Source organism: Cololabis saira, chromosome 4 (genome assembly GCF_033807715.1).
Source record: "Cololabis saira isolate AMF1-May2022 chromosome 4, fColSai1.1, whole genome shotgun sequence".
NCBI lineage: Eukaryota > Metazoa > Chordata > Actinopteri > Beloniformes > Belonidae > Cololabis > Cololabis saira.
The window spans coordinates 538,733-552,667 of NC_084590.1; the positions used below are offsets into that span (position 1 = coordinate 538,733).

The following is a 13,935-nucleotide window of genomic DNA, read 5'->3' on the forward strand; positions in this document are numbered from 1 at the left end:
CGCCAAAATTACACAATTAATTCAAAATGGCCGACTTCCTGTTGGGTTTGGGCCATGGCGCCCATATATATATAAAGGCTAGATGACTCGTCCGCGCTGCTGCCAATGGAGAGCGACGTCGTCACACGGCGGCCATCTTGCCACAGGAGAGCTCGCTCAGAATAACATTGGCCGGGTTTCCCAGATCCAACCTCTCTTAAGGATTTAAGAGAGGTTCAAAGAAGGTTTGAACTAAGAGAGAACCCTAAGATATGGGTGTTTCCCAGATGACTTCTTAACACCGTTCTTTAGTTTCGCTCTTTCAGAAGCTCTTTGGAGCAGCTGTCCGGTTCTGAAACCAAATCAATCGATGCCAGGCAAATCGATCACCGATCACTATCAGCGCATTTTCACACGCAGCACTGCTACCTAACGCACTAATTCCCTGCTGCCTGTGCGTTATAATGAAAAATTAAGATGATAAATATAATTCAATGACCCTTTTTCATCCAAACGGTGCGTTACTCCGTTATTTCTGGCTACAGTGAGGCTTTTTTTCCCCACACGCAGAAACCGGGAGTAAACGTGGTGGGCGTGTGTGTGCGTTCAAAAACATGAGCCAAGAGAAGGCGAGTTTCGCAAATCGCAACGTGGAATTACAGCAATCCCTGGTTTTTCGCAGGGGTTATGTTCCAAAAAGAACCCGTGATAAGTGAAATTCTTTTTACAATTATAGAGGGCTTCAGATTGCAGAGATCATCCCCGCCTCGCATGTATTCCTGCTCTTCTGATGCTGCTGCATCCCGCAGGTGGGTTTTTTCAAGAGAAGAAAATAGTTATGGGTCGTTGTCTTCGCTCTTTTTTCTTCTGGGCAAAAAGATTCTTTAATATAAACCGACACCATTGATTATATTTGAGACTGTAATGAACGATTCATCAAAGGATCCCGTTGATCAGCTGCTGCTTCCCTGTCATCACATAGATGCGCTCGGGCGCGGCGCAGGAGGATCGGTGTCCCGGCTGCCTGGACAGCCCGGTCCGACAGCACGTCCAGAGGACTGAAGTGCTGACGCACGAATGCGTTCATAAACAGTTCTGCTTCGCGCACGGTGACGCGGTTGATTTGCAGCGAGAACATGCTGTATAGCAGCCAAATCATCAAATAAATGATATTCATGATGATCGTTTTATTTGTGCGTAATGCATAAAGCATATACAGGAACACACTTGTTATTCCTTATTTTTCTTTTTTTTTCCCCCTTTGCTGTCACCAATAAATGCTAAACAATATAAATCTAAAGTATAAAATAGATCAAAACTTGTGCGGGGTGCATTGTTTTAATATCTCATTGCTTGGTGTAATATTGTTTTGCCTGACGCGGCTGGATCTGTGAGTCTTTGTTCACTAAGATGGTTGTAAAGACTGGGTCAGCAGCATCTTTCATTTCCTTCTTAATGAAAGAGATACTTAAGCTAAGAGCGACTCTGGGAAACGCGATTTTCTTTCACAGGCTCCTTAAGAAGGTTTGAAAGAAGTATTTCGCTGTTAAGAACTACTTAACTGATCTGGGAAACCCGGCCATTGTGTTCAATGGAGCATGTACTGCTTAAACCACCTTAACTTGCTCAATTCTCAACAGATTTTCAAACAGTTTGGTTTGTCATGAACGTCAGAGATGTAGTTATGACACTGCATACTTGTGAATAATTATAAACATTGACAAATGTACTTTTATATGAAAATAACCAGACACAGATAGCCATGACATGGTTTTCATATTTAATCAATATTTCTATAGTATTCTTAGTAATATTTATAGTTACATTATAACATATATATATTATTACCATATAACATATATATATATATATATATATATATATATATATATATAAATATATATATATATATATATATATATATATATATATATATATATATGTGTGTGTGTGTGTATATATACATATATATATATACATATTATTACCATATAACATAGAATAGAATAGAATAGCCTTTATTATCATTATATTTCTACAATGGAATTAGGCAGCAGCTCCGTCAAAGTGCAAAACAAATGCAAGACTATATAAACAAGTAAACTGTACACCACAAAAATGAACAAAAAGTAAACATAAATATATATATATACACTATATATATATGTGTTATGTATTCATATGACATAACACATTAATATATTATTACATTATGATGTATTTACGTCATGACATTACATATGTGTGTCTATGTGAAGAACAGAGTTATATTGATAAGTTCAGAAAAGTGTTTTTTATTGTTGTGTTTTGATGTATTTGATGTAAGCCCAGTGGATATTTAAAGCTTACAGAAGGCTGCATTTAACTGCTGCTATGTCATTCCTGCAGTATTTCTGCAGGTGTTTTGGTCACTGCTATTATTTGTAATATATTATATTATATGTAATCAGCACAAATTATCTGTCCCCATATGATAAAATCCACCATCCCCCCTGATTTTTTATTTTTTTTTTTACAACTTGAGTACTGGTGGTCACCCTTGATAACTTGGGCAGGTAACGTTAACGTTAGTTAGTGGCGATACTATTATATTGATATTGATATTATTGTATATGCTGCATGATTAGGTCGTTTTTCGCAACGAAGAGATACAATTTCAACATGTCCAAGCATCCCGAATCATACCCACGTTAATGACGTTTATGATGAACCAATCCGTTTGTAAATCCGTCAAGATTTCAGCAAGTCCAACAGCAACAACTATAACGCACGCATGCGCACCAGAGTCTCCTGTGGCAAGATGGCCGCGGGTGAACGACGCTGGAGACTCCGCCGTGAGTCATCTAGCCTTTATATATGTCTATGATGGCGCCAAGAGACTTTTGTTTAATTTGCGACATGATACAGGTGTGTACCGATTTTCGTTCATGTACGTTAAACTGTATCGTGGGGCTTGAAGCACAAAGTTTTCTAGGGGGCGCTGTTGAGCCATTTTGCCACACCCATTAATGCAAACCATTAAATATTTTGTACCGTTACTTTCATCCACAATGGAAATTGTTTAAGGTATCAATGAGATCTTTAAAATGTTCAAGCTGCTGAATGATTACACAGCTACTCTTATAATAGTCTGAACTTGATGACATGAATGATCACCTACGTAAGAGAACATACACAGCTACAGAACTCCAGATCGCATTTGTCCCAAAAACTGAGATTGGAACTAAATAGTTGAGTCAAATTCCTGCAACATCTGCCTTGCCTAGCACAGGTTTACAGCCTGACACCGAATCTCGGAAACCTGTCTATCATGACATTAAATTATACTAAAGGCATGCTAAAGTGACAAAACAGATTTCTTCAAAGTTCTATAAATGCAAAGGTGTGACAAAAGAAAAAAAGAAAATCAAGACAAGCCAGTTTGTAACTTTTAATTAGATTGTTTGATGTTAATTCCATGCTGTGTTTCAGTTAAGAACAATACAGATTCCCTGTCTGTGGCTCCAGTCAGATATCCAGCAGTATAAATCAGGTCAAAGTTACACAAAATGAAGCAAAACCAAAAGAGCAATGAAGGAAACTACAAAAGAAAATCTCTTGACCTAGAGGAGCTGTTGTAAAAAGCTCCTGCATAACAGCAGAAAAGAACATGTTCATTCATGCAAGCACTGACCATGACTTCAGGGATCCCTGTCTAGGTTTGGGGACAAACTGAGACTTGTCTTCTACACAGGTGAAAAATCTCCCCAGTTTTCTTGTTTATATAAATTAAAACCACCAGCTACAGATAAAGCAGCCTTCAGAGATTAAACATGTGTGCACGTTACAGTATTTCAGCACAAAATACAGTCCAAAGACAAGTATGATAGAATCACTAAAATGTAAATGTTAAGCACTTTTTTGCCCCCCGCATGGATCACACATTTTGCTAACTTCCTCTGAAAAACTAAAAAAAAAAAGGGGATTCCGATTGTTTTCCAAAATAAAAAAGGTAAAATAATCTGCATGACATTTCACTAAAACAGAGATAAAATAGCTCCCATAACTAATATTTAACATCAGTAATAAAAGTTAATTTTTGTAATTACATTAAAGGAAAAAAAAAAAATACATCCAGCAACAGATACAAATACGGGGGTGGGGGTTGTTCAAAAACATACACAATAGTGAAAACAAATAATACATTTTCAGAAATGCTTGTACCAGGCCAAAAAATAAAAATACAGCAAACAATCAAGGGATACAGTATTATCCTTTATCTTTGTATTTCTTGTCTCAAGTGGTATTTATTTGAATGGTGTAAGGACTAATATAAAAATTAAAAAAAGAGAAAAATAAACTTCTTAATTCCATGTCCCTGATGGGTCTTGGAACAGCAGAGGTGCAAGGAAAAGGTGGGGAGGAAGGTGACGTCTGGAAACGAGAGGGAGAGGATGAGGAAGACAAAGGTGGAGAAGGTGGAGGGATGCGGAGTGTAAGGAGGTGGGAAGGGTTTGGGGGGGGGGGGGTGTTTCAAGTAGTTTGTGGCATAGTCTCACTGGGCCTCGTCCTCAACATCCTGCAGTGCCTCTTTGTTCTGTTCTTCACCTGCTGGACAAAACAAATCTGCTGTTAGAAGTGGTTCAGAAGTGTCTACATTGTTTTCTAGCAGGGGCCTCTGGTCCTCGGACCCCCAGTCCCGAACCCTAACCCGCATGTTTGACATGTTTCTGCATGTTGGAGATGTTTCTGCATGTTTGAGATGTTCCTGCATGTTGGAGATGTTTCTGCATGTTGGAGATGTTTCTGCATGTTGGAGATGTTTCCTTGCAGAAGCACACCTGGTTCTAATGGTCCTCATTAGCTTGTTATCAAGGTGTGTACATCTGTGTTGAGTCTGGTTTAGACCCCGTCCACACGTAGCCGGGTATTTTTAAAAACGAATATTTCCCCCCTCCGTTTATAAAAAAATTTGCATCCACATTACATCGTTTTAAAAAAAAAACCCTTCCACACATAACCGAAGATCTGCGTTTTCGACCACATTCATAAGCATTCTAACCTGTAGATCATCTGCAGCCCCCGGGAAAGCTCCGCGTCGGCTCCGCGTCGGCTCCGCGGGCTCCACACCGTACGGTGCGCGTCGCCGCGTACCGTACGGTGTAGCCTCTGTGTCGGTGTAACGCAGTAAACGGCTGTCCAGAGCAGAGACCATTTATTTAATAAATAGCTTGGAGAACAGATGCTGGATCATCTGTAGTTCTAAACAAAAGTCGCACGTCAGAGCAGATTTGTTGTTGTTTTGGAGCATAATGTGACGTTCGAAAACGCAAAACTCCGGTTGTGTGTGTCTACACGCATCTACATAAACGGAGTTTTCAAAAATCTTCACTTTGCCCGGAGTTTTTTTAAACCTTCGTTTATTTGCGTTTTCGTGTGGATGACAGGTCCAAACGTAGGAAAATATCTCCGGTTTAGCAGATACCCGCAGATATCCGGCTGCGTGTGGACGGGGTCTTAGTCTGGATCTGCTGGTCCAGGACTAAGACTGGACCATCAGCTGGTTTAGTCTGGATCTGCTGGTCCAGGACTAAGACTGGACCATCAGCTGGTTTAGTCTGGACCTGCTGGTCCAGGAATAAGACTGGACCATCAGCTGGTTTAGTCTGGATCTGCTGGTCCAGGACTAAGACTGGACCATCAGCTGGTTTAGTCTGGATCTGCTGGTCCAGGACTAAGACTAGACCATCAGCTGGTTTAGTCTGGATCTGCTGGTCCAGGACTAAGACTGGACCATCAGCTGGTTTAGTCTGGATCTGCTGGTCCAGGACTAAGACTAGACCATCAGCTGGTTTAGTCTGGACCTGCTGGTCCAGGACTAAGACTGGACCATCAGCTGGTTTAGTCTGGATCTGCTGGTCCAGGACTAAGACTGGACCATCAGCTGGTTTAGTCTGGATCTGCTGGTCCAGGACTAAGACTGGACCATCAGCTGGTTTAGTCTGGATCTGCTGGTCCAGGACTAAGACTGGACCATCAGCTGGTTTAGTCTGGATCTGCTGGTCCAGGACTAAGACTGGACCATCAGCTGCAGCTGCTACAGGTCGGACATCTCTGTCACCATGACGACCGTATGGGACGAGTACTGGAGATAAAAGCCAGATCCTAAAACATCTCATAACTGTGTCTGAACAGAAAAACATTAAAATGCATTTTGCAGCGAAAAACCGGTTCTGTAAAGTTGTCTTTTAAAATAAAACTAAGATGTCACAGAAGGTTGGTTGGTACGAACTGATGTGACTCAGCAATGATGAATAAAGTTGTTATTGAATGTTTAGGCAACTTTCAGAGTCTGATATTAGTCAGCTGGAGCAGCTGCAGGACTATAGAAAGTGTTTCTCCGGCGATGGACCGGGATCTAGACCGGTCTCTCCTCCCAGGACCAGGACCTGGACCAGGACCGGGACCTGGACCGGGACCGTTCTCTCCTCCTGCCGATGCAACACTCCGAGTTAAAGCAACTTTGCTATTTATTTCTCACGTTTGCTTGATAATCCCGTTGGCACAAGTTGTCTTTATTTCTGCAGCGGAGGAATCAGATCATGATGCTTCATGTTTTAAATATAAATGTATATTGTTCACATTGTTATACTTAAGAGTAGGGATGGGAATCGAAAACCGGTTCTTTTTGAGAACCGGTTCCCAGTGTTTCAATTCCTTGGAATGGTTTGCCTTTTTTGGCAAACGATTCCCTTATCAATTCACCATTTGCGCCTAGCAGGAAAACATGGCGACAAAGCGGCATAAACGCTCGAAAGTTTGGTTACATTTTACCAAAAAGGATGACAACAGGGCGACTTGCAATACTTGCAATGTGGACATTTCAACAAAGGGAGGAAACAGTAGCATCATGCAAAAGCATTTGCAAACACAGCATGCAATAACTTTTAATGCATGTCGCGTGTTTGATCTGTTCCGAGTCCGGAATTAATCTTCTCAACTGAGCAGCAGCGACAATGTTAGCCAGTCCTCTGTTGATTAGTTGTTGCTAATCGACCAGTTTGTTCTCTGTGGCGGGGTGCAGGATTGGGGCATGGTCTGCAGGGGAGAGAGGGAGTGCGGGGGAGTGGCGCACAGGTGACGCGGCTGGAACAGCTGACGGTACACAGGTGTGTCTAATCACTCTCCGTGTATTTCAGTAGGGTGCGGGGTCTGGAGACGGGAGAGGACGGAAGCAGAGCGGGAGAGCAGCTCTGCGGACGGTGCTGATGCACAAGGAGCCTCTAAGTGGAAAACATATTGTGCACGTAGAAAATAAATATTCTACAAAGATCCCGGTGTCCGCTGTCTGTGTGACCCCCCGTAGCAACGAGCAGTGCTACATTCTCCTTTTTTCCAAATGAAAATCGATAAAGAATCAAATCATTAAACAGAATTGAAAATGGAATTGGAATAGGAAAAAACGTATCAATTCCCATCCCTACTTACGAGAGAGGTGATCGCGGACAGGGGTGTGAACCGTGCGACCGCACGGGGCCCCGCGCCCCAAGGGCCTCGTGCTATGGGCTATATATTTTTTTTCTTCTTTCCCTTATAAATATCAACAGTCACGTTCCATTACAGACCTAAATGTGTACTAGTCTGTGCGTATCAATAAATATATATGCAATGATGTGCTTGCTGATTGATGTCTGTCTCGCAGATGCGCGTGTCTGTTGTTCAATACAACTGATCAGACCAAGCGCAGACACAAGCTGCTCTGATCCAGACGGGTGGAGTTGGAACAAACTGTCACACAATGTCGAGAGAAAGAGACAGATTCAGGAAATTTCCATCAGGGGATGAAAAAAGAAAAGAACTAAAGAAAATGGAAGAGTTCAATGCCTCTCTGAAAGGCTTGTTTGATTAATTTGTTACAAAAATCACCGATCCGACCGGGTCTCAAGCAGCCGCGGGGCCCCGCTCTGAGCCAGTCAACGCACATATTTTTTGTTTTCATTTATTTAGCCTCTATAATTTGAGAAGATTACGACTTATATGCATAAGCATGTTGTTAATGTGTTGGTCTTAATCCGTGAGTATATAATACGTGTGACAATAAAGCGGAACGAGGAGCCATTTTTAATCCACCAACTTAAGTTCTGGTGTCGGTTCATAAAATACAAACAAGAAAAGCAGAGTGTAATGATGCACTAACGCTGCCCATAAACATTCACAAACCCTTACAATCATAATAAACCCACAACTCTTCACGGAACGCAACACAAACCAAAGAACGACATTACCCATAATGCAATGCAGCTGAAATCGGAAGAAATGCCCAAAATAAATTATTTTTTCCATGCCTCAACTTTTGACAGGAGCGTCTCCAGCTCACAACCAATGTTTTTTTTTTTTATTTGTTTTACCTGTTTTTGCAAATTTCTTGTTAAGATGAGCGGTTTTTAATGGATAATTATCTTCATTATCATATTCAAACATATGTATTTGAGGGAGGAGACAGGGCGGAGTGTTGACGCTCAAATCCACCCTGATTGTGATGTTCAAAGAAACCTGCGTGGATTTGGGCGTACGCACAGTTTTGAACTACTGAATTATTTTTGCGTACACAAGAATTCCAAGCACGGATTCACGTTGAAATCCACGCACTCTTAGTACATGAGGCCCCTGGCGTGCCTATCAGTAAACAATTGAGAGGATTTCAGAGGTTTCTTGTAGACTATGGCATTTTCATTGTAATCTAAAAACCTTCAAACACCTTCCCTATGGAAGCTGCGGTTGCAGAAGAATGCAACAAAAATACAGCTTAAAAGTCCTGCTTGGTGGAGTCAAGGGGTTCCTGAGATACACACACATAACATCATTTCAGTATGAATTAGTTTTTCTATTTAAAAAGCATAACATCTAAAAAGGCTTACAAATAAGAATACAGGAGGCTTAAAGTAAATAAACACAAAAGGAAACAAGGTAATTTGCATGAGGTAAATTCTTAATAGCTGGGAGGGAATATGTCAAAAATCATAAAGATTGTGCACTTGGTGACAAGTTTTTGATATTTGGCATGGTGTTAGGTATGGACATAAGGTTTTCAAAAACCACTGCAAACAAATTGGGATGGCCCCCTAGTGGCTGGTTTGCAGAAAATTCAAAATGGCTCCCGCTGAAAAGACCAAAGGTCATATCTCAGCTTCTCTTAGTCCTAGATTATTGTTTATTGTCACTTTCTCTACTTGTTTTGGTGCTAGGAATTCAATTTTGAGATATATTTCCTATTTCAAGGTCATGTTGAAGGTCAAATTTAATTTTCAAAGTCATTTTTTGCACAAAAAACTCCATATCTCTAGAATTAAGTCACATAGAAAGATTATATAGGGCTCTAGACCCCTATTTTCACCCCCAAGGAATGCAATTTTCTGTTTATTGGACAGGTCACTATCACTGTGTCAATCTCATTGGGTGAGTGCAGTGGCATTCATTCAGGCTTAAAGCTAGGGTCTACGATTTTACATATTGTACATTTTTATCAAAATCATTTATAAGGTTGTTATGGCCCAATAGTGTTACCTATGAAATATGATTAGCAAAAAGAACCAAAAGAAAATATTTCTTCTATCTGCTGTAATCCTGCAAAGAAGTCAACCAATAGGCGCCATTCGGCCCGAACGGCGCCTATTGGTCAATCTGCTTGAATGCCAGTGATTGGACAGTCCTCACCTACTCCCCGCCTCCCAAAGTACAGCAACACGAAGGAGATTTGAGAGAGAATATTTGCCGAAGCGGCGCTTGTTTTTGGTCCTGCTGGCTCCCGTACCAGAGGGCGTGTGTTGGAGGCGGGAGCTTCATGTGAGGCAGAGCACGGGGAAGGGAGTTTGTGTGGGGAGTAGGTGTCTTTTTTTTTTTTTTAACTCAAGATCATAGACCCTAGCTTTAAGATGAACATAACCTCAGAACTAAGTCACAGTGAAAGAATAGGATTTTATTAAAATAACACACACAAAAAACATCAGCTGTGCATATTTAAACTCACTTAAAATCTACAATGCCTGCCTCTATGGCCTTGTTTATTGGGCCCAGAGTATGAAATCAGAGCGACTTCACTCTTCATTATTAGTGTAGCCTCCCTCACACTTACAAAAGTTGGTACAGCGGAATCCAGCTCGGTAGCATTTACAGTTTCCCTTACAGCAAACCACACAGCCACAGTGAAGGAGAAGTGCGCATCCCTTGCTGACATCTTCCAGATCTGTCCAATATGGCACCCACACTTTGGTTCTGGCATTCCATTCCCAACCCCAATCACATGGGTCTGGAATCTTAGGAGTTTTGGAGAGGGATTGCTTCCAGCTTGCCATTCTGGAATAAGGCGTGCTGGGTCGGGGGGATTGAATCCAGGGACTTGAGGCTATGGGTGAAAACAAGCTTCCTGGCTTCATTGACTGACTCTACACTGCAGTCCTTGCTATACATTAGAACAGTCCAGCGTTCGAGATGTCGCATATGCACTGATTCCAGTGTGAGGCTGGTTGGGTCTTGGGTGATTTCAATGAGGGTGTTGGTGACTTAAGGAAAAGCTGTCCATGCATTCCATGTGTTTTTTTTTTGCCGATTCCAAACATTGCTGATACAACGTTACACCCGGTGAATGCATGGAAGAAGGGCAGTGCTTGGCATTTTTGAGGTCCCAGCATTTCTGAGATGTGGTGAATTGGAATATCTTTATATGCTTTTCCTGATCCAAAGCCAATCCACAGTTCTGAGAGGCCCGGCTCCTTGAACAGGTTGATGGCCAGCACCACTACATCACTATCTACTGTCTTTAGGTAAGCCTTGGAGCATGGATTCAATGTGCTCAAATACATAAACAAACAAAACAAACAAAAAGGCTTCTAGGTTAGTTGGTTTGTTGCTCAGGACAAGGTCAGCCTTTGTTGTGAGAAGGCGGTACTCTGAGCCAGCTGTGATCTCTTGAAGGTTCTGACTAAGGTACTGAAACAGCTGGTCTTTATTTTGACTGTCCTTGAGGAACTTCTGCCCTTGAGCTCCCTTTGGTAGAGGTATCTTAGCGGACACTCGTGTTCGAGACCCTGCAGTCCCACCCCGCTTGACACGAGTTTGGGATTTGAGACTTGCCTCTATATATTTATTCCAGACCGCATCCACTCTTGTCGTTCTGTCAGTCATCAGGCTGCGCAAGTATAACTGCTGCCATATCAAGCAACTACAGAAGCCTCTTTGGCTGATGGAGAGGGGCCAGGACCAGGCATTCCTGGTAGGCATCCACGAATATCTGACTTGGTTCCTGACCGGAGCTTGCCTTGATCAGACAAGGATGGAGGCTCACGCTGATTCTCGTGCTCAAATAATTCATCGATGTCCAGATCAGGACGGGCTTGTAGTAGGGCTGGGCGATATATCGAGATTTTAATATATATCGATATATTTTCAAACGCGATATGGTACGAGACAATATCGTTTATATCGATTTTTTTTTTTTTTTTTAAATTTTGATATAGCTTATTTTGTGACAAATTGACTTGAATGTTTTATTTGAGATTTGCACAAATGTTTTGTTATTTGCACAACTGTCAACCTCAGTGGAAAAGTCTGCCTGTTACTGTCTACATTGTATTAATTGCACAGTGTATTTTAATTTAATTGTTATGCAGGAAAGGGATATTTGTTTTATTTTATTCAAGAAGCATTTTTATTCTATATATGCAGGCAGTTTATTTTTATTTCATTTGTTTTATACATTTTGATATTGTGCAGAACTCTGTTAAAAAAGGAACCTGTGTGACATTTGGCACGAGGCTTTGTATTAAAATTGACTGTTTTTTTAAGGGTTTGATCAGAAAAAATGAAGCAAACAGAGATGCTAACAGAGATGCTAACATAGATGCTATGCTATAATGCTTCGGGGGAAACCCCAATTATGGCACAGAAAAAATATCGAGATATATATAGAGTATCGCCATTCAGCTAGAAAATATCGAGATATGACTTTTGGTCCATATTGCCCAGCCCTAGCTTGTAGGGACAAGAAGACCTTGGTGATTAGAGCTGCATTTGCCTTGGCAGAGCCCAGCTTGCTTGCAGGCCACCTCAAACTCATCAATGGCCCGTAGGAAACTAGGTTTCAAGAACTCGATGATCTCCTTGTCCTATTGCTGCTAACCATAGAGGCCTTTGATCCACCATCTTCCTTTAGAAATTTGATGCTGTGCTTCTGACTTTGATCAAGTGCCATTAATGTGAACTTCTTTTCACCACGTTGTACGACAAACTTGCCCTCCATGAAAGCCTCATGTACTGATGGGTGGGTATCTGGTAGACGTGCCATCTTTCAAGAAGACTGGCATCCAGCGGGCATAGTTTGTATGTCCAAAGGCAAATAACCATGGCCACAGATCCTCACAAGCTTTCAGGGTTAGTGGCCAATTGCCCACTCGCTGACCCTGGATGAGGCGGCAGTTGATCATCAGGTAGTCCCTCACTGTCAGTCAGTAAGAGATTGTTGGAGCATTACTCATAAGTCGATTCTCCCACATCTCCTTGGTTTCATGAGGCCCATAGCCCTCTTGGCAGTATTCATCATATGCCTGTATTTTGAGTACATGGAGCCAGGCAAGAGTAAGCTGGTATGCATACCGTGTACGTTTGACACGCCACTTAGAAGAGATGCTGCAATACCAGTGTTGAACATTTTGCGAGGGAAAACACCCGGTCCCAGCCAGACCCAGCCAACAGCTTACGCCCAGACTCTTGGGACATCATCTTGATGTGAAGGAAGCCCATGAAGCACACCATCTTTGATTCACCAACCTCATTAGGGAACTTCCACTGACATTTTTCTGTTGGGCATACAGAGGACAGTCATCCGCTATGACTGGAATCTGGCCAGGATTCACAAACTCTGTTGCCTTCATGACCACAAGCATTGAGGGTTTCTGCGCCCAATGCTTGACATCTTCATGGCTTTGGCCATGTGAGATGAACCCAGAGTAGGTCACTGGTGTGTCTTGAAGTGTTCCATCATTTTCTATCAGGACCTTGTGGACATGGTCTAGCTATGCTTCGTCAGGCACCCCTGCTCGGTTGTTTTAAGAAAAAGTTGGCCTGGCTGTTCCAACTAGAATTGATGAAAGCTTGATTTCCCCAGCATATTCAGCTATATACGGCACAATGGCAAAGTCATCCGGAAGCTTGATAGTGGTGCCTTCAGAAGCTGAAGGCACCACTATCCCCCCCATGTTGTCACATGTCAGATGGTTAGTCAGGGATATAGCGGTGCCATGGAGCTCAAATCGACCACACTCGTCAATATTATCAACTCCACCAGTATTTGCTTTCGTTGTGGCTTTGTTCTGAAGTTGAGTTCATCATAGCCTGAACGATGGCCATAATGCTCACCCAATTAGATTATTGATACTACAGCGATAGTGACCTGTCCAATAAACATAAAATGACATTTCTTGGGGGTGAAAATAGGGGTCTAGATCCCTATATAAGCTTTCTATGTGACTTAATTCTAGAGATATGGAGTTTTTATGTACAAAAAATGACCTTGAAAATTGAATTTGACCTTCAACCTGACCTTGAAATAGGAAATCTATCTCAGAATTGAATTCCTAGCACCAAAACAAGTAGAGAAAGTGACAAGATACAACAATCTAGGACTAAGAGAAACTCTGCAAACCGGCCACTAGGGGGCCGTCCCAATTTGTTTGCAGTGGTTTTTGAAAACCTTATGTCCATACCTAACACCATGCCAAATATCAAAAACGTGTCACCAAGTGCACGATTTTCATGAATTCCCTCCCAGCTATAAAGTACCATAAATTCCACAAAGTTGGGATGTTGAAATAAAACACCACAATACAAATACCGATTAAAAGCAACTCTTTATGATCTGAAAACATCTAAAAAAAAAAACGTGTTTGTTTAAATTTTTTTTTTTAAATGTAAAGAATCAGAATC

General features: G+C 41.7%; 1 protein-coding gene across 2 annotated transcripts in view; it reads right to left on the minus strand.

Annotated features, from left to right (window-relative positions):
• Positions 1 to 3,396: 3,396 nt before the first annotated feature.
• The window catches only part of LOC133441396 (14-3-3 protein epsilon-like), a 30,149-nt gene continuing 19,610 nt past the window's right edge, over positions 3,397 to 13,935 (minus strand). The window contains exon 6 of one of the 2 annotated variants that reach the window (XM_061718638.1): positions 3,397 to 4,569. In XM_061718638.1, coding sequence (XP_061574622.1) covers positions 4,514 to 4,569 — 56 coding nt within the window. In that variant the 3' untranslated portion in view covers positions 3,397 to 4,513. The remainder of the gene's footprint in view (positions 4,570 to 13,935) is intronic. The other variant, XM_061718639.1, reaches the window with a different exon arrangement.